At 38.2% G+C, this 22,165-nt stretch overlaps 1 protein-coding gene across 2 annotated transcripts in view; it reads left to right on the forward strand.

Annotated features, from left to right (window-relative positions):
- SLC4A10 (solute carrier family 4 member 10) overlaps nucleotides 1-20,878 on the forward strand; it is a 187,896-nt gene extending 167,018 nt beyond the window's left edge. For both annotated transcript variants that reach the window (XM_042952554.1, XM_042952553.1), the window contains exons 20-24: nucleotides 795-968; nucleotides 1,730-1,852; nucleotides 11,113-11,180; nucleotides 14,342-14,458; nucleotides 20,487-20,878. In XM_042952554.1, the coding sequence (XP_042808488.1) occupies nucleotides 795-968; nucleotides 1,730-1,852; nucleotides 11,113-11,180; nucleotides 14,342-14,458; nucleotides 20,487-20,553 (549 nt within the window). In that variant the 3' untranslated portion in view covers nucleotides 20,554-20,878. The remainder of the gene's footprint in view (nucleotides 1-794; nucleotides 969-1,729; nucleotides 1,853-11,112; nucleotides 11,181-14,341; nucleotides 14,459-20,486) is intronic.
- The last annotated feature ends 1,287 nt before the right edge of the window (nucleotides 20,879-22,165 follow it).

The raw sequence follows: 22,165 nt of genomic DNA on the forward strand, positions 1-22,165 counted from the left end.
CAAAATTGTAACAATAATATATAGTCCAAAAATAATTGGACTACCTTCATGGTAAGACTTAAACAGAACTAATAATAAAATACGGTTGAAAAAATTGTAAATGGTTTGACCGTGCACTATAGGAAATTGATCAAGAAATCAAATTAACAAAGTTTGCTCTGGAAAATACTTTATTAACAGTAATTCATCTAGGTTAAGTCTTTGTGGCTAAGGTGTTTGTGTTTCTAAAGACAACCTCAAAACCTTGTTGGGGGTCGAAGTGTCAAGGCCAAAACAGCAGAATCAAAACATCCTACTCAGCAGCAGGATCTGGGTCGAGAGCTCAGGAGAGAGAGAGCAAGAGCGAGAGTGCTGAAGTAGAGACCTAGGTCTAGAAGTCTCTAACAAGCATGTGAAATTTGAACCTTGGGTATGGATGAGCTCTTTCAGGAGAGGAGAGAGTATGGCAGTCAAGGAATCCCCAAGCTAATTGTGATGTGATAATGAGAAAGAGGATGATGATTTTCTTTTTTCTCTCAAGGCTATACTCTTCCAAGTAGCAACATTTAGCATTGACTTTAATATTTTTAAACTCTTCTAAGTTACAGCCTGTCTCCATATTCAAGAAAATGTGGAATGCTATGAAACTGAAATTGTGCGTTTCAGAGTGTATGCATGGCAATCCCATTGTCCTGATGCCCAGAGGTCAACTTAAGTGTGATCCAGATGTAGCATATTTTGGACCATATTGAACATCTACTTGTCCTACTTGTATTGTTGTCTGTAAAAAGAAACTTAGTCTGTTTATCTTTTAGTTCTTTGATAGAATAAAGCTCTTCTGGATGCCTGCAAAACATCAGCCAGATTTTATATACCTAAGGCATGTGCCACTTCGAAAAGTCCATCTCTTCACAGTTATTCAGATGAGTTGCCTTGGCCTTTTGTGGATAATAAAAGTTTCAAGAGCTGCTATTGTCTTTCCCATGATGGTAAGAAACTTTTAAGTCCACTTTTTTTCTCCTCCTCTGATTTTCTGCTTTGGAAACACATAAAACTGAAATTGGAACAATAGAGTCATTTTGAACTATTATTGGAAACCATGGCATAAACTTGAGTTACTAACACTAGTGACTAAGATAGAGTTTGAGATTATACATGAATTTCAGTGATTCATATTAGTTTTGTCTCTATCATCCTGAATATTCGCAGTGGTTTGAATTAACTGAAGTTAGGTAGAAAAATGTAAACTTTGAAAATGTAGCATTAAAGATGTAGCACTAGCAAATCTGAAAAACTAGGGGGATTTTAAAATTAAATTTTATGAAATATTTCATATAAATTTCAAATACTGCATTCAAATACTGAATTTGAGTGACTATAAATAATTTAAAATATCATCACAGGTAAGAATGGTTTAATGTTCATTAAAATAATGCAAATTATTAATTACATCTATCAAAGGAAACAATCCAATATATTTTGTAGGGCTCTTTTTTTTTTTTTTTTTTTTTTTTTTAATGGCCTCTTTAAGAGACTCCTTTACTGGGCAAAATCAGGGCTGTTATTCTGGGGATGTGGTAAGAAAAGGAACTGAAGGATGCAAAGGTACAGTGTCTCATACACACATGACTTCAAGTGCCACTTTAATCTCAGTCTTAACTGAAATTGACTTGTTTCCATCAAGAACCAAAGCTACATCTCCCATTTTAATTTTTTTCCCTGTTTTAAACTATCTTATTGTTTACTTCAGGTGTTAGCTCTGGTATTTGTGAGAAAATTGATGGACTTTCTGTTTACAAAACGGGAACTCAGCTGGTTGGATGATTTAATGCCCGAGAGTAAGAAAAAGAAACTAGAAGATGCTGAAAAAGAAGTAAGTCTGAGCAAAATCAGTATCTTATCAAGAGACAAAAAAGGAGCACTTGCATAGTAACAGCTCTTTGCAAAATTTATCCCATGTTTATATTTAGATAGTTAGCAGTTACTAACAACCACAGGTGGATTATTAATGTTTAGAGGGTTAATGTTTAAAATCATAAACTTGAAACTTGAGCACAAACCTTACATGAGAAAACCAAACCCTAGTGAAATAAGCAAACACTTTGTACTTCATTATCCTCCAAATTGTAAGCTTTGCTTTTCTATTCCCTCCCTTGTGGATGGCAGAACCTTACTGATGCTTAACTATTTCCAAGTTATGGTCCCGCAATGACTGCTTTTTGGTTGAATATGTGAGAAGGAAAAAAAGAGATATTAGTCCTCTTGGTATTTTTCTAAGGAACTAAGTTTTAATGGAAAGATCCTAATTCTAATTAAAATATATAATTAGGGTTTTTTTTTGAAATAGATTAAATGCTTATGCTGATCTGACCTGCTTTCAAAGTGATTTAAGATTGAGTAAATGTGATTTGAGAGAGTTTTGGGATTTAATTACTTCCTTGGACTACTGATTTATCCTATTCTGTTTCATGTGTTAAGACCATTTGTTTTAAGTTTTATGGCATATTTGAAGTTCATATGTAAGTCTGGGTCTCTTTTTTAGGCTAGTAATCATAACATTAAAAATATTTTCTATAGGAGAGAGCCAAAGCATAAGAGACTCTTAAAAACTGAGAACAAACTGAGGGTTGATGGGGGGTGGGTGATGGGTATTGAGGAGGGCACCTTTTGGGATGAGCACTGGGTGTTGTATGGAAACCAATTTGACAATAAATTTCATATATTAAAAAAAATATTTTCTATAAAAACTACAGAGTATAAATGAAAAAAAAAATGACCAGTATACTATCTACCAGAATGATTGAGCCCATAGATTATAAAACATAAGAACAAAATTTCCATTTCTTTCATCTGGAAAGAAAATATTTGGTAAGAATTGCGCATTATTTTTTCCACCATTTCTTCTACTAGGCAGTCAGTAAATGTACTCAGTTTCCTATCTACAGCATAATTTCTCAAGCCAAGGTTTTATTCCTCTCTCCTTTGGGGAATTTGTTTGCAAACATTTCAGTGGTTTTAATTTTTCCTCAGTCATTAGTTAAAGTCAGACTAGGCCCCAAAGTCTAATGAAATTTCTGCTCAGATGTTTTTACAAATATGGGCTGCTTTTCCATGGTCTCCCATTGCTGACAATGGATCCCCGCTTTAGAGATTGATCATAATGATGTATCTTAATTTTGAATGATTATTTTAATTTTTCCAAATAATGTAGAATGAATACTTAAAATCATACTTCTAGTAATATTAATACAACATTGAAATATCATATTATAAAATTATCATTTTTCTTAAGTTTTCTCTTTGATATGTTCTTATTTATGAGAGATTAAAAAAATTTTTTTTAAACCTTTATTTGTTTTTGAGAGACAGAGCATGAGAAGGGGAGGGGCAGAGAAAGAGGGAGACACAGAATCTGAAGCAGGCTCCAGGCTCTGAGCTGTCAGCACAGAGTCTGAAATAGGGCGAGATCATGATCTGAGCTGACGTGGGATACTTAACCGACTGAGCCACCCAGGTGCCCCTAATTATAAGATATTTGTTTTTTAAATGTATTTATTTGTTTTGAGAGAGAGAGAGAGACAAGAGTGCAAACAAGGGAGGGGCAGAGAGAGAGAGGGAGAGAGAGAATCCCAAGCAGGCTCTGCACTGTTAGCACAGAGCCAGATGGGGGGCTTGATCTCACAAACCATGAGATCATGACCTGACTGAACTGAGATTAAGAGTCAGGTGCTTAACCTACTGAGCTACCCAGGTGCCCCTAACTATGAAAGGTTTTTAAAAACAATGCCTTAAGTATGATATTGCATTTTAGGGCTTAAGTAAAGGTTTGGCCTCCTTCTCAGATAGGATTCAAGAAAAATATGACAGAATTTGGTATAAATTAAATGTAAATAAGATGGACACTGGAATATAAAAATTCAAAAGGCTTAAATTATCCACACTTGATGTAATTAAAATTATTCAGCAATTATTTTTGAAAACAATACCCAAAAAAGCTTAAATTCCAAAGAAGATGATTTTGAATATAAAACTCTTTGACCATGAGCTTTTTCTGAGTCTTTCTGATAATGAGAATGATATTAAGTATATTAAAGCAGTAACTTCTAAATGTAGTTTTGCTTTACTTTCTTGCTTTGATTTCGAATCTCTCCACTACCTCCATAGAGAAAGTTAGCAACAGCCCCAGCCATATAATCATCTCTTTCAGAGCATACCCCTTAGGCCTTACCATACCATGGAGCATCCTTGCTGTTCTAGAACTTTGTAAAATGAAAAGTTGTATAATGTATATATCACATATATTATATTTAATTTTCTTTCCTTTTGTCATTTAAAGAAAAGTTTAGATTCTCCCTTATTTCCACTGCTCAGAACCTCTCCTGAAGCTGCATATATATGGTGTGGTATAAATGTGTGCCAGATACCATTTTGGAATTTATTAATGTCAGCTAGAAAGAGACCCTATTTAATAAGCTTCCAACCATTTTACATTATAGGCCCACTGTATTCCAATGGGTGTTTACTATTTTTTGATTATGAAGATAAATATTTTAGAAGTAATCAAATATTACTAAATTTCTCAGATTCCATGTCTTCCAAAAGGATACAAAAATAGATTAAAGATTTATTGAGGCAAATTTGTCCTTGGATCCTTCAGATCAGAGTATGAGAAAAAGTGGGGGAAATGCCTTGCAATAATACATTAATCAGGCAGATTTACAGACCTTTAAAGTCTCAAATAGATTAATATAATGATGCTTTCATGCGAATCTCAGTGCATGGAAAGAAACAAGAGAATCAGTAATACAGTGAAGAAATAATTCATAATTTAATTATATTAAAATATAGTTCTGACCAATGCAAAGAAAGGTAATTCTCCATCCAACAAGTGGAGAGAGAAAAGGAAGTTTAAAGGTGTTCACTTTCTAACTTGGAATTAGTTATTAAACGTGCATGATTAGTATAGAGAACGGGAAGATTTTAAGAAGGATTTAAGAAGGAGTTAACCAACTTAAATTCTGGTTGATTTTCTATTTGATCACCCAGATCTCGGTATTTCATTTTCTTGAGGCTATGGACTCCACTGAAGGATCTCATCTTCTTACTGTGGCATCTTATACCAAGGCCCAGTCTTCCAAGAAATTGTGCATTCAGGTGGTAAACGGACAAGTTCTCCAGAAATGCTGCATTTCTGCAATTGCTCAAATTAATTGAGTAACTTTGATTGTGATCTGGAAAGATGGTAAATAGCAGAAAATGTTCAGCTCCCTGAGACTTGAATTTAAAGTAGGCTCACCTTTTGTCCTTTTGATGATAGTTACAAGCTTGTACCTTTATACTCTAGGGTTTTCTTATCAGTAGCCCGCTTCTGGTCTTATGGCATTGAGAAAACATTAGTTTGACCTTAAAATTCAATAATGAGTTAAGCAGAATAAATAGCTACACAGGCCAGTCCAAGGTCGCAGAGCTTCTGTTCCAAATTTTCATGTACTTCATGCATATGCATATGCATATGCTTCAGTTTTTAGAAAGAAAGGATTATAATCAGGATAGAAATGAATATTGGAACCCTGACATTTTGCACATTGCTCTGTGTAAAGGGAAGACTGCAGAATCAAATTCTGGATGTCCAAATGTGCTCAGAGTACCAACATGCCTTCCTTTCTACTTAAATATTCTCTAGGACATTGTACACATTTGACAAAAGGGCTGCTGTTAAAAGCAGAAAGCCCCAGCAGAATGTTTGCTCCTGGGTGGGGGCAGAAGGCAGTTAATGTTAGATAAATCCTGGAAATCCAGCTCTGGGCAGTGATCATGATATTGACACTTCTTGGTTTATGGGAGGTTCACTCTAACATATATGCTATGGGAATAAAACAAGAGGCAAGTGAGAATTGTGATCTGTATGAAGAAGGATCATGAGCAAGGCCAAGAAGATGCAAAAAACAAACTAAGAACAAGTGCAGTTAAACAAATTACAGAGCAGATCTTACTGCTGAGAAAGATGAGAATTGGTTGTGGATTTGGGAAACATGGCCTAATTATTACACAGGCAAATGTTATTTGTAATTGAATCTTAGAGTGAGGCAAGCATATTCTTCTTCCTCAAGCAGTGATTTTTTCAAAGTGTCGTCCTAGGACCTCTGCTGCATCAGCCAACACCAGGCAACTTCTTAGAAATGCACATTCTTGGACCATACTCCAGACCTTATTGAATCAAAACTCTGCAGATCGGTCCAAAAATCTGTATTGACCAGACATCCGGGTCATTCTGCTGCATGCTAAAATTTGAGATAAGACCTTTTCTAAAACCACAGTATCTGGTTCTCCAGAATATAATCTTCTAAACCCAAGGTTCCACTATCAAAATTTCTGAATTTTGTAATAATTTAGGTAAGTCACTTAGAGATACTGAAGCAAATATTCTGATGAAAAATATATGTTTCATCCAATTATTTATGTAAATTCTATATAGACTATACCTTTAGCTTTCATTGTTGAAGTGAGTAGTTGTATGTAATGGCTCTTCTATCTGTTGGACATTTTTAATACATAGCTCTTAGAAATGTCAAGTTTTATGGTTTTCAGAGTTTGTGTGTGTGTGTGTGTGTGTGTGTGTGTGTGTGTGTGTGTGTAATGTTTGCAGCATTTTCTATTCTATTAGTAATCAAAGAAGAAAATGGTCTGACACTTCTTATGTCCTGTAGACTTTGTTTTCCTTTTGGATAAACTAAAGGGGTCAGACTTGATCACTAAAGTCGCTTCCGTTTTTTGAGATCTATGAATTCTAAAATTAATGAATATTTTCTCTAATATTCTAGCCATCTTTGTGAACACTGGCTCTATGCTTTGTTTGTACTTTGAGCTACTTGGGGGTCCCTACATAGATATAGACTTTGCATGAGAGGTGAATATAGTAAAGATGCTACCTATTTCACTAAAGGTAGAGCATTTTGTCATGATACACAAATTATTTTTTATGCTATCACAAAATATAACTCAGATTCATACATCCTACTAATCAAAACATACCACATTTTAACTCCAATTTTATTTTCCACTCAGCACAGGCCTTTGGCTCAGGCCAGTCTGGTTGTTCATTGTCATACAAACATATCTTACTTATTTCTACTTTTTATTCTTGGCCTGCACTGTTTCTAGAGTTTCTTCCTTTCTTCTACTGAACTGATCAAATAAGACTGGCCCAGATACTACTTCCTCTCTTCTTGTATTTTTTTACAATGACCCTTCTCATCCTCTGAGAGTAGAGTGTCTGTCTCTTTGTTGCTGTATCGCGGGCACCTAGCAGACTGGCTGTCATGTAGATTATGCTTAATACATATTTGACAAATGGATTCGTGAATGGCTCCTGGATTTTCCACTGTGTGCCTTGCACATAATACATGCTCAGTAAATGTTTGAGTGCTATAAATTAGATTCATTGTTTTAACCCTCAATTTTCCTGCCTTTTACTGGATATAGCATTGACTATCTTTCAGCAATTCAGTATCTGACAAATGCTTTGACTATCTTAGTGAAAAGAGAGCATTCAAATCACAGCATGAGTAGCCCTTTAGTCAAACTGGCAAAACCCTTCAGATGTCCTTGGGTCAACTTTGATCATCATCCTTTACTATCTTCACCATGTTGTAGAATTCAGCATATTTTTTGAGGGACCCCGTATGAACAGAGTGCTGAATGGAACTCATTTCAAGGTTCTTCTGACTTACAAGTAGCACTTAGCTGGGTGCTCTCACTCTCTGTTCCTGTACGATTGAGATAAACTAGGTTGTCATTGTCGTGACGGCCAATGCCTGATTTGACTGTTCCTCCCCAGAAAGTCTCAGATTTTTGGCTTCCTCACAGCGCTGCCTGGGATGCAGCCGGCCCTCTGTCCCTGGGCTCAGGGGCCCACCCAGCTTCCTTCTGGCACCCAAGGCAGCGGCTGCTCTGCCACCCCTTTTCTTCAGATAAGCATGGCTTGGAAATGCTATCTTTAGAGGTGATGAGTTTTTGTTTGGATAGAATTATGACTAGTATAAAGCCCACACATGCTAACAAGCCACAGAGTGCAAAATAATTATTGAAAGCAATTGGAGAGAAAAGTGGAAAATCATGAGGAAAAAACAAAATTGTTCCCAAAGCTTTGGTCCAATTTTTCGCTGTTACGTTCAATCTTGAGCCCTCGTTTTCTGCTGCCAGGTAACCCAAGCGCTGGTGACGCTGTTCCTCTCTTCTGCTTTTTGAATGGTACTCTTTATTAAACCTTTCGACATGCCTTCCTGACATTTGATTCCAAGTTAGTCAGAAAACATACGATATGCCAAGCTTACCTTTCAGTGGACAAGGAGAGAATTGCATTTTGTTTGTATCTTGGTTTTACTTAAATAGCATTTGGGATCACTGACTGTTTTCTCTGTATGTCCTTCCATGTGCATTAAGGTAATGTTTTCTATAGCAGAAGTAAACTTTTTTACCTGCAAGAATACATATGCTCTGTCCATGGCCTCAGTGTTGTACATATAAGTTAATATGACATATGTATTATGTTCCAAATATAGTGACTAACCCATTTGCAAGGCATGCCTTCTTCCAGGCAGCAGATTAACTCTGCTCAAATGCTAAAATGTGTAACTTCCAACCAATGGTTGCTGTCTACTCATTTCGAATTAGTTTTAATAGTCCTTCCATTGACAAGAGAAATAGGCATAATACACAAGTAGTAAAGTATATCAGATGAATCCTAAAAGAACAAATGTCCCTGAGGAACAAGAGAGAAATAGAATAGGGTTAGTTCCTGTAATGCAAGGGAGAAACAGACACATGCATTAGTACCACAGAGTATAAATGTAGCGTAGGGTTTTTGGTTGGGGGTGTGGTTGGGAACTTATAAGTAGAGAAGTAGCAGAGACATGTACTCTCTGGCCTCTCCATTAGTACACCACAGAGACTGGGCATAGATATCTGTATGCAGGATGGATAAGGTCCCAGAGGAGGGGAGCGTGCCTTGGTCAGTAGATTGGATGCATACAGAGAGCATTCCAAGAGTGAAAATGAGACCTGCCCCCACATTACATTTCATATTCATAGGTTAGCTGAATAGGCTCCAGATGGAAAACACTGTATCTTTAAGTAACAAGAAATATGACAAGGGCTCTTCAGATGAGGCAGCATGCAACTTGAGGCCAGGGTCTGTATATTGAGGATAATGTTAGGAACAGCCTTGCCTGCCAGAAATGACATCAGCCAAAGATCAAGTCTTTCTGGAAGCTGACTTAGATCAGGCAACCTACTGCTAAGCCTCCAGGCCCACCCTATTTTCTCTCTTCAGTTCCCATTTGGTCAAGAAATCATCTAGCTCTTCATCTCTAACTTAAAAATTCCATTTCTATATTACGCAGCCACAAAAAAGGAATAAAATCTTGCTATTTGGGACAACATGGATAGACCTAGAGGGTAGTATACTAAGTGAAAAAAGTCAGACTAAGAAAGACAAATGCCATATTTCACTCATGTGGAATCTAGAACACAGAACAAATGAATAAACAAACAAAAAGCAGAATCAACTATAAATACAGAGAACAAACCGATGGTTGCCAGAGGGAAGGGGTAGGGGACGGGCAAAATAAGTGAAGGGGAGTGGAGATACAGATTTCCAATTACGGAATGAACAAGTCACAGGATAAAAGGCACAGCTCAGGGAATATAGTCAATGATCCTATAATAGTGTTGTATGGTGACAGATGGTAGGTACATTTGTGAGCACAGCATACATATAGGGATGTAGGGATGTTGAGTCACTACACGTACACTTGAAACTAGTAGCCTCGTGTCTCAACTGGACTCAAATAAAACAATAAATACAATAGAATAAACAAAATTCCATTTTTGGACTTAGAACCAATGATTCTAACAACTTTAAATGGCCCCACATTGTTCTCTGAACTTAAGCATTGGTAATTGACTCATTTGAAGAATAAATGCATTAAATAGAAGCTGCAATCTATAGATAAGTAAAATATTTTGGTGGATAGAAAAAGGTTGATAACATTATTGAAAACTAAACCAGGATATTTTATTTTATTATTTTTGTATTGTTTATTTATTTTTGAGACAGAGAGAGACGGAGCACGAGCAGGGGAGGGGCAGAGAGAGGGGGAGATACAGAATCCGAAGCAGGCTCCAGGCTCTGAGCCGTCAGCACAGAGCCTGACACGGGGCTTGAATTTACGAACCATGAGATTATGACCAGAGCCGAAGTCAGATACTTAACTGACTGAGCCACCCAGGCTCCCCTAAACCAGGACATTTTAATATGGTAGCATAAGGTTATCTTTATCATAAAGATATGCTTTTAAAGTGTTATAGATGAAGAAATGATTATATGAAATATCCCTACTTGTTGGGGAAGGGTAGGATATTGTCATTGTAAGAAGAAATCTGAGTCAAAACTAAAGCCTAAGATGTGCCTCGTGGAAAACACACCTGTGTTTGGTCCATACAGGAAGGCATCTTCTCCTGTCTCTTTCCAAATCTCTAGAGCAGGAGTTCTCAAAGTGTAGTCCTTAGACCAGCATAATCAGCATCACCTGGAAAGTCACTGGAAAAGGTAAATTCTTGGGCCCTACTCCAGACCCACTGAATCAGAGACTCTGGAGGTGGGGCCTGGCAATCTGTATATTTTTTAAAGCCCTCTATGTGATTCTGATGTAAAATAAAGTTTGAGAACCACCTCTCTAAATACATCCTCATTCCCTTCTAACAGAGCATTCTGGGAATGTAATGTACACTTTATAACAATGAAAACAATTACATTACCCGTACTCTTTTCCTTTTAAAATGTAGATTATTTTTAAAAATCTGCTTGGAAATTAACCACGTTTTACATTGAGTGACATGAAGGAGATTGTTGCTAGCATTTAAATTACTTTGTGGTAGGGGACTCTCATTAATTACTTATGTTCTTGGTAGCTGATACTTTATCGAAAGGACCTGTGCTAGCATTAATAAATGCAAACAAAGTGGAAGGTCCTGAGGTTAATGAGATAGTGAAACATTAATCTGTGTTTCTTCTTTAATGTAAAATGGAGATTCATCAGGTTCACTTTGTATGTTTTACATTTGTCTTTCCAGGAAGAACAAAGTATGCTAGCTATGGAAGATGAGGGCACAGTACAGCTCCCATTGGAAGGGCACTATAGGTAAGATATGCGTGGAAAAGCACACCACTTGGAGTCATGAAACGTGTTGTTGTATACTTAAGAATTGTGAACTGTGTGCATTCCTACAAAGGTTTGTTGAAGCTGTGTCAGAATAGAAAGAAATGGAAGTAGGACTTAGATTACCCTGTCCTAGAACTAAGTTCTGACACTGGTAGCTGCATGAGTAGGGGCAAGTGGCTGAAAATGAAGGGGGGCAGGGGACTGTTGTCTGAAGTCTTTTCTTCTCATATTTTATAATGTATACAAAAGCTCTAAAAGTATCAGTTGAAGACTGGTCAAGATTCAATTCCAGAATAAATGAGCTAGGTATTCACTACATTGATCCAGTGATCATGTTTGAACTCTGGGAAATGTTTGAACTCTGGGAAGTTACCCCTAAAAAATGGCACTTCCAAAGAGATGATCTATTTCCTGAGTTCAAGGATTCACATCTACCAGCCATTTTAGGAAGTATTTATGTAACTCTCCAAAATATGCCTATCTTCTTTATGCACAAAGACATAACAAAAGAATGCAAATGCCTGTGAGTTATAATAAAAACTTAAAAACATATCTGGGCAAAAATTACGTACAGATATATAGATATTGAAGCACTTAAGGATAATTTAAGACCATGCCAATAAAAAAACAGAGAAAACTTTTCCCTCTGGAAAGAATTTATCATAGTATTTACCAAAAAAATTGGAAAAATCTTCTAGATCTTCAGGGTCTGACTGTAAAATCACATTACCTAGGTTTTTAAAATATAATTATCTACCACCTAAACATGAGAAGGCATTTTATCTTTTTTTAAACAGTATGTAAGTTTTAAAAGCCTGTTGATTGTTTCATTGAATCAATATATTCCCACGTGTGTTTTGTAGATAGATACTTGGTCTCATGTGGTACCCCTCTCAAAAGGATTCTTTGGTTAGATAAATTTCCATACCACATTTCCATTTGGAGATTCATAGTGTATATTGGCATATTAAAGAATCTAAGTAGTGCTGTATGTTTTTTTTTTAAGTTTAATTTTCTTTAATCAGAATTTTCTTTTCCTTTTTTTTTAAGCTTGTTTTTATTTATTTTGAGAGAGAGAGAGAGAGAGAGAGTGCAAATGGGGGAGGGGCAGAGAGAGGGAGACAGAATCCCAAGCACACTTCACTCTGTGAGCACAGAGCCCAGTGGGGGCTCAAACTCATGAACCCTGAGATCATGACCTGAGCTGAAGTCAAGAATCAGACACTTAACTGACTGAGCCAGCCAGGCTCCCCAATCCAGTATTTTCTAAACTCTTTGGCTTACAAGGCTCTTTGTCACATAATATTGTGAAAAACATGTATTCCATATGACATTCTTTTGGAAACTGGTTGATTTCATGCTTTGAGTTACTAGGGGCTGCTGGATTTGAGGAACTAAAAAGAACACTTGTCCAGACTGGGAAGGGAGGGACCCTGTGAGACCCAAGGTTTTGCTCCAGACCTTTGGTGTCTCTCTAAAAAAGTCTAATTTGTTGCCGCCTGTGAACAACCACTGATGAGGGTCATGTGAGGTCAGCCTAGGATTTCTATAGAAGGTGGTTTTTTTTCACAGCAGGGTATCTTTTCCTCGTGCAGTAAGAAGAGTGCTGTTTCCTCACTTGAAACTTTCTTTGACTTGGCCTATAATTTATCTCTGCTTCTATTTGGTTGTGTTTCTAGCCCTGGGAATATTTTAGAGAATTCTGGACATCACTTAAAATTGGTGCCATGTTAAAATGCAAACAAAGCACCCAGCATTGTACGCGCCCTGATGTTGAAGGCCTTTCTAGTCATTTGGAAAGATATCTGCCAAACACACAGACTGCCTTCATTTATTCAACCAGTATTTATTGAGTGGGCACCAAGTGTCAGGCCCTGCTTGACTCTTGGGGAAACAGTAGCAGATGAATGGTCAAGAATCGTCATCCTCATAAAACTTATATTCAAGTAGAATAGAGGTGGGGGGGCCAAAAATAAAAGCACAAGTAATATGGGATAGTGTTTTAGATGGTGAAAAGTGCAATAAAAACAAAAAGCAAAAGAGGATGAGGGTACTCTGAGTGGATGGAAATAGAGATTTTCTTTTATTTTTTTAAGTTTATTTATTTTGAGGGAGGGGGAGAGAGAGAGAGAGAGAGAGAGGCAGAGAGAGAATCCCAAGCAGACTCCACACTGTCAGTGCAGACCTGACGTGGGGCTTGAATTCACAAACAGATTATACCTGAGCTGAAACCAAGAGTTGGACGCTTAATTGGCTGAGCCACTCAGGTGGCCCAGAAATTTTAAATACAGTAGTCAGCAAAGGCCTGAGTAGGTAACATTTAAACAAAGGAGGGAAAAAGTTGTACCATGTAAAGGAACATCATAGGCAGAAGGCAGGACAAACACGAGGCCCTGAGGCAGCAAGCCCAGAGTGTTCCAGAATAGTCGGGAGACCACTGCTTGTGGCCAGAGTAGAAGGAGCAGGGCTGTAATGGCAGGAGATGAACTTGGAGGGTGAGAGCAGGGACAGAGCCTATGGTCCACTTACCAGGCTTTCTCTGTCTTTTTAATGTTTGTTTGTTTGTTTTTTTTGTTTGTTTGTTTGTTTTGAGAGAGAGAGACAGACAGAAAGTAGGGGAGAGGCAGAAAGAGAGAGACAGAGAACCCCAAGCAGGCTCCATGCTGTCAGCATAGAGCACAATGAAGGGCTCGAACTGACAAACAGCAAGTGACCTGAGCTGAAACCAAGAGTCAGATGCTTAACTGACTGAGCCACCCAGGCACCCCTGCCAGGCTTTTTTTTCTAAGTGTGTGAGAGCCACTGTAGCGTCTGAGCAGGAGACTGAAGTTGATCTGCTCGGCTGCGAATGTAGGGGCAAGAGCCCAAGCAGTAAACACACAGAAACTCATCTCTGTAATTTGAAATGAATTAGGAGAACTCTAGCCAAAACCAGTGTCTATATAACTAGAATCTTTTGTTGAGATTTTTGTTTTTCATAGATTTTAAAAAAATAATTGAGAGAACTATTTACTTCTTAATTTTTAACTGTGAAAAATACTGTACAAAGGTATAAGACTGTCCTATATTTAGTTTCTATCACTAGATAACTGCAATTACTTAATTTTTTTAAATTTCATTTTGGGTAAACTCCTATCTAGAGATGATCCATCTGTGATCAATATCTCCGATGAAATGTCAAAGACTGCCTTGTGGAGGAACCTTCTGATGACTGCCGATAACTCAAAAGATAAGGAGTCAAGCTTTCCTTCTAAAAGGTTTGAATTCCAAAATAATGTGAATTTGTACTGATTCCAATCATTTTATGACATGAATCTATTAGGGAAGGAATAGTATTGGTTTCCATTGAATTTAGGTCTAAAATATTTTAGAAAACTCTTTTTAAAAGTAGGCAGAAATTGTAATTGGCACATTTGTTGGTATGTTTTTCAACATCTCCCTTTCAGATTAAAAGCTTATTCCAAAACTATGACAGTGGGGAGAATGGTGCTGTAAATGAGTCCCAATGCAGGCCACTTTCGGACATTCATTTGGCCTACTCTTTTGCAATAAAGTTCCATTATATTCACTCATCACCCACTTCCCAGAACCCTCTTAGATATCTGCCCACATTTTGCACTCCCCCATTGTCCTTTCTTAAGCCCCATATGCACATGTAATGGTGATTTTGCACTTAGTATATTTCCAGGTTCCTGTTCCAACTCCCTGAAAATCTTCCCTAACTTCCTTACTCCAAAACTTTCAGCTCCAGAAAGTTCTATGCATTCGTATTTCTCTGTATGCAAACATTACAAACCACTCCTATAGTTGTGGATGCTAAGTTGTAAATGCATGCTGGGGAAGAGTGTGTCCTTAAATATGAAGAGTCATCACAGGATTTCCAACTGAATTTTCCAGAATTTATAAGCGTTCAAACCATCCAGTCTTCTTAGATACTGATCTGAAGAAAAATCTCTGTGTTATGCTAATAGCTCTTCTTATTAAAGAGTGATTGAGGGATTTGGGACAGTGTTTAGTTATTAAGTTCCTTTATTTTCATGACCTTAAATTAACTTTTTCTACTTAATTTTTATATTACATTTTTGTCATAAGCTCCCCTTCCTAATCACTCTAGAAGCTGATTCCCCAAAGGTAAGACCCTCTCCCTCAAACCTATTCCTTGGTTGTATTTCCTGTGTTAAATGGTGTCTTCTAGAAACCTGGTCAGCCTATGTTCTCTGTGTGAGTTTTGGGGAGGCAAAAGGCATGGAGAGGCTTGGGCTTAGATCCAGTATCGGACTGAGTGTTTATGGTGTTCCTATAACTACTCAGCTCTTTAAGAAGGTTGGAAGCTTGAGTGAACTTTTTTTCCTACATGACTTACACAAATACATCATATATAAATCAACAAATCGCACAGCACCATTTTTAGTGATGACATCAAATTTCTATATTGGAAAAAAAAGAAAATTTATCCTTGAATTAAGAAATTGCAAAGCTGGGAGCTTCCATTTATGCACCACATGCTTCCAAACCTGCAAGCTTTATCTGGCTTCATGAGAAATATTTGGAAACATGGGCTCAGAAAAGATGATACATTAGACTTACAGAATATCTCTTGTTGCTGGTTTTTGTCACCCCAAAATGGCATGCTGCTTCAATGTCATCTCTATCCCAAAAAGACAAACAGTGGATGTGCACAGTCTTCTCATCCCAGAAATCTGGAATTAGTCACCTCTCTCTCTCTCTCTCTCTTTCTCTCTCCCTCCCTCCCTCCCTCCCCCTCTCCCTCTCCCTCCCCCTCTCCCTCCCCTCTCTCCCTCCTTCCCCCTCCCTCCCCCTCTCCCTCTCTCCATCCTTAACAACTACTTCTAACACTTAGTCCAAAGGAGGTTAATATAAGTTACTCAGTAGGCTCCCTCAAAGACTTCTGATTGATGTTTTCTGTCTTGTAACAGGGCTTTAAAATCTTCATGTATTTCTTTGCTTGGCTCAAACAGAAGTCATATTTTATTCTAAAACATGCTTTATCTTCCTTCCCCAAAGATCCCCGCTACAGTCTGATAGAGTCATCCTCACAGTAATTCTGTTTTGGTCTTGGAAGAAAATCAGAATTATGAGAAGGGTAATTTCTTAAACCCATTGAAATATGTGCTTATGGACTCGTTCACATTAAAAATATGGCATTTCTCTGATTTTTTTTTAAAAAAATGGGAACTCCAGGTTTATGAGCTCAAAATAAAATGCCAGCCATGAGAATATGTAGAAAATTTGAGACAACCAACTTATAGATTGCTTTTCTTCCTGTACTAAATGGAGCCATAGTACAAACTCCTTCTCTGCTTTTCTTTGGTTCAAGCAAAAAATTTTATGTCATAGTATTTTAGGTACTCCTTAAAGTAAATAGTATAGTCAGGTGATGCTTTTTGCCACAAAAAAAACTAGTTGTTGTAAAACAATGTAGTGTGCTTTAAGCAGGTTCAGTTTTAATTAGGACCATCCTTTATATTTTGATACAACCACTTGTTTCTTACTCTTTGTTTAAATTTTTATTTTTGTTTACATTTATTTATTTTTGAGAGAGAGAGTACAAGTGGGGGGAGAGGCAGAGAGAGAATGAGACACAGAATCTGAAGCAGGCTCCAGACTCTGAACTGTCAGCACAGACCCCGATGTGGGGCTCGAACTCCCAAACCATGAGATCATGACCTGAGCCAAAGTTGGATGCTTAACCGACTGAGCCACCCAGGCACCCCTGTTTCTTACTCTTTGAACATACCTTCCTCCTAACATGAGATTCAAACTATTGTGCAATGAAAGTTTACCTTTAGATGGATTGTCTGTAGCTTTCCAGGTGAAAAATTCCTCTTGGTTAATGGTTAATGTCTTTCATCTTTATAACAGTGAAACTTGGCAGAGTGTGTGGCTTCCAGAAATCCAAAAACCACCAACACTAATAACAACAATACCCTCCCAAAGCCATTGCTTTTTCATGGTGTGTCTGTTGAAGGTATTGAAATCTGATGACCAAGAACTCTAACAGTGTTGTGCCTACTAGAGTATCTCTTGGTGCATAAAACTAAACTAAACTAAACCCAAACCTAAAGACCCATTTACCAGGGTCTGTATCTCTTGAGGCCTAAGTTGGCTTCCTTGCGGTTTTTGACACGGGCCCTCTCCTTATTCTCCATCCTGTCCCTTGCTATTGGTCCTGTATGCCTATTAGAGAAGCTTAGATACTTTTCCACAGTGCAGTTGGGAATAGCACTTGTATTTTATCCATCATTTCATCCACCGTTCGTTGTCAACGATATTTTATCTCGCCTGATTGAAAGAAGGATATCAGAACTCACTGAAAATTTGACCACATCTGCAGGATGTCTAATTTGATCCTTGTTCAATAGTGCTGCGCATACACGTGACAAGGTCCTCTGTGGCTTCTTGAACTGGATTGGCAGAAATAGGTCTCGTTAAAAACCACACATTGCATCAGAATAGGCGAACAACTGACACCGAGATTGACATTTCTTGGGAAGGTACCTGGCAACATTAGGAAAAACAGTGCTTGGTGTTGCCTTGGTGGCAGAGGCTAGGCTCTGGGACCATCTTCTCTGCTCCTCTCTGGCTGCCCACTTCCACCACCTTCTTCCATCCTGGATTCTCCTCCTTTGCTGTGATTTCCTAGGCCTATGCCCTGTCATGACTTCTTCGTAAATGTTGTTTGCAACAACTATTTTGGTGTGATTGAAACATAACAGTTTCCTAGATCACTAGTTGGCAGCATGAAGGTAGCGGGTCATGTTCTGCTCTCTCCTGAAATATTATTTCTTTAGATTTTAAAATGTGACTCCTCCAGGGGCAGGGCACTGTCTCATCTCTCTTGTATCCCTTGGTCTTTGCAGAGTACCTGGTACCCAACAGCTATGTAATATGTATCTACTGCAATAGCACATCATAGATGTGCTACATATTTAGTAAATATGTATATTTATTACAATGAAAGTTTAGAACTTATTGGAATCGTGAAAAATGAATGTAACAAGGAAATAAAGACAGTAATAGGCATACAGTAAGAAGATGGGTTCAGGTCAATAATATTTTTCATAGAAGTTTTGAGCTGGATATAAAATTTCTGCTTTATAAGTTTGTTGAAATCTAATCTGACACCAAAGCCACCAGTTTTAGAGAAGGGAAAAAAGCCCTGATCATTTATTCGGTTATTGTTTTGTAACCAACCAGTAGGACCAAAGCAGGACATCAGGAGGAAGCATTATCTGTGAATTAAGTCAACATTCTGAATCTTTTCTCACCACTTGGTGACTAATAGTGCCATTGGGAATGTGCTCATTTATAAAAAGCTTATGGAACTTAGCACTATGCACACAGGAACCGTGCCAGTGTGTCTGCATCCCTAGGGTCTCCTACAGATGGGCTCTTGTAGTCTATCTTTCAAAAGATAGGGCCCCACTGCGATTGAGAATGCCAGCTTCAGAATCCTGGCCTTCGAGCTACAAGAGAATTTGGGGACTCATATAGTTCAAATTTACAGATGAGGAAACCAAGCCGCAGAGAGATTAAACAACTAGTCCAAGGTCACAGAGTTCCTTCTTGGCTTCCGGAAACTGAACCTAACCTTCCAGTTCCAAGTCCAGGCTTCCTCCGCTGCCCCATGCCTTCCCTTTTTCACTGGTTTTGTCTGGCAGAAGAGAAGAGACGAGGAGCCAGGTAAAGCCCAAGGAAAAGTTAATTTGAAAAGTAGGATAGCAGCCACTTGTCATATGAAAGGCACTTAAAGTAGAAGGAAGTGAGTCATGCAGATAGAGGAGTTAAAAATACAGAGTTAAGGCTCTCAACACATCATGTGCACACTGTCATCTCTTCTTGTGGAAGGAGAAAAGACAAGGGAGAAAAGTTGCTTTGCTCTGACCTGTAAGTAGTGCGTGCTGAGAAGTGTGGCAGGCATAAACCCGGGTGCCATAGACGCTCGCTCACACCAGCTCGCAGTGCTGGCAGCGTGCCACGGACGGCAGAAGCTGCAGCACTTCTTACCTGATGGCGCCGGGTGGTGGTGACAACTGAGAAGGGCTGTTTCGAGCTTGAATTGGAGGAAAAGCAATTTGAAAAACACACTCGTAGAATGTGTCTAAGTTGTTGACCACTAAGAAAGCTGCGCAGGAGGCCGCATAGAAAGGCGGGGGGGTGGGGTGGGGAGGAGGCTTTAACTGTCACTTTATTACTTGGAGAAGAGTTCTAAAACCAAGGGTTTCCCCACTGGCAACTATCTCATAAATTTAGGTTAAGGGAAGAAGTGGCCAGTGAAAGTGTGTGGGTTCTTCCAGCTCGGGGCCCCAGAGGCCAATTGCCACTCACCCCTTGAATCAGTGGCAGGGAGGCACAGGAGAGGCCCCAGGTGGGGGCGACGCTGCCCTGTGCTGGGGGTCACTGGGGAGTAAGCCATTCTGTGCACCCCCCACCCCTGCCCCGAAGCCTGTATTCTTGCTGTGAGCTTCTCGCACGTGAGCACACTGTTTGAGTTTTCCATGAAAACTGTCAACATGAGAGTAGGAAAAGTGATCTTTGGGAAAAGACCAAAAAAATACCCCACGAAGACAGAAGTGGTAGAGTTTTGTTACCAGCTTGCCCGCTGATAAGGTTAATTGGATAGCAGATAAAAAAACAGAAGTCATTTGGGAATGAGTTCATTACAGAAGCAGTGAGGTAAAACATTGTTACTCTGATGGACAGGGTGACGGTCAGTCTTCACAGGTGTGTGGAGGGCAGTGTGTGGGGTGACTGCCTCCCCGACGACAGCGGAGATGTGTCTTTCCAACAGACCATGACATAGTTCTCACCAAAAATCAGGATCCAGTCTGTGCACAAAGGATGAGCCACTCGAGTGAGCCCTGAAATACCTACCGTGACATCTCTGTGGTGTCATTATGATGTCAGTGCTTTCTTCAGATGGGGGCAGGACTGGCATTTTCAACAATTAGCAGTAATTCCTTTGCCCAAATGAGGACCATGGTATTAATCTTGCATGCTTTTGGAACTGTTTAAAAATGTCTGATTTTTGTGTTTTAGTTACTGTTTTTTGAATTTCTCCCTTTCTGCAGTTCTTGGTTTCCATCTCACCGAGTGCAGGGGGTTGTAATTGTTGCTATCTAGCTATGCTTCGCAGCATGAAAGAGCAATGCTAAGGGCCCGTGTGGTACTTTGGGGCTGATGGGTTTTGTGTCTGAGCAAGCAGACCTCACAGTCTCTGTGCTGGATTGCAGTAATACATTTCTCCTTTTCTTCCCCCTGTAGCATTGAAAGCCGAAAAGAGAAGAAAGCGGACTCAGGGAAAGGTGTTGACAGGGAGACTTGTCTATGACTTGATCTTCAATTTATTTTTTACATATATATGAGAAGAGCACCACAATTATTAATAAAACTGCTTTGATCATGTATTGTAAATTCTGTCTCTCATCCCAAATCCACCTTCACACTGTAAGTAGCGCAATAATTTGTTTCATTTCTGTGTTTAAACTTCTGAACAGTGAGATACCCTTGTGAGCATATACAATAGCTAATGCAAGAATCTGTGTGCTCCTTGCTGTATGTTAGACATTTGTAAACACTGGATTCTCATCGTTGGTTTTATGAGAGCAATAGCTTTCTTAAAGAGATGTCATATTTACCTAGTTTGTATTTTCCTACTTTAGTGACCTGAAGCTACCTGGTCATTTCATTCAGCAGAATTTTGAAAGGTAGTCTTACTTCTTTTTATTTTTTTATAGCTTAGCGTTAGTGACTTCTTTCGGAAGACCCCAATCGAAAAGTTTGTTTGGAAACATTTTTTAATAATTGTATTTATGCATTTCCTTGATTTATTACAATACATTTAATACGTAAGAGTTTATATATCTAACTAAAACTTAAAGTCCTTTGAAAAAATACATAGAACCTGTTCACAACTTGTTTAAAAGAATCAGAAACTAATGCAGAGTCAAGTAGTGGTCGGTTAGTGATTCAAGTTGTGATCACACCATCAAATACTAGGCTTGTATGAAATACTTCCGGAAAACTTTGTAAGTTTTGTGAGATTTTCAGTATAAATCTTTATCAGAAATATGCTGTTAAATTTCTCTCCCATTAAAAACAAATGTTTTCCAAATAAACCTATTATACACACTCGTGGAAGGCCACATGGTGAAGCCTCGTACGTGAAATTTCACTCCCCAGTTACTCTGCTGCTAAAGGTCACGTACTGCTTACTGCTGCTTCTGAATCATGTTCTAATGTTAGGCTGACAGGTCTCCAACTGTAATTTTTTCCTTCTGCAAAGCTCTTTTCCACTTTTTAATTGAATGCATGTTGTAGAAAAATAATCTTTTAAATGAAAATTTCAGATTCTGTTTGAGAGGGTTCTGTAGATATTTCAGTCCATCTGAAAGAATCCATTTTTACTGAGCTTGTACAAGAGGAAGCAAAGTTAAGAATTTCCGAGCATTACTAAAAATACAGTATTTCATTTCTTTTTAGATGAATGTGAAGTTAATAAAGATGGAATCTTATAGTGCTCTTGTTTCCTAAGAATCACCAGTGATCACCAACCTTATAATCTGCGGTGTTCTATTTTACAATAATTCAGAGCCCTGTGGCTTTTCCAAACTATTAATTACATATTTTGTGTATAACTGCATATGAACAGTGAAAAAAAAAAATCCTCTTGTGATTAAGCTTGTGAGGGAAATTTAAAAAACCCAACAAAGCTTCCATTAGGTTCAACATTTTGATACTTTCTGAAAATTCCTCTCACAGTCTTTTGAGGAGCCATCTCTTTTACGGAACATAAACCTAAAAACATATACAGATAATTTGCAGTTAATAAAATCTGTGTTTAAAAATGCCAAGGAAAAACACAGAAATTTTCCATTCCAAATGTGTTGCCTTTGTGTGTTTTATAATACAGATACTACATTGTAAACATTCCCATTGTTTTA

Source organism: Panthera leo, chromosome C1 (genome assembly GCF_018350215.1).
Source record: "Panthera leo isolate Ple1 chromosome C1, P.leo_Ple1_pat1.1, whole genome shotgun sequence".
Classification (NCBI taxonomy): Eukaryota; Metazoa; Chordata; class Mammalia; order Carnivora; family Felidae; genus Panthera; species Panthera leo.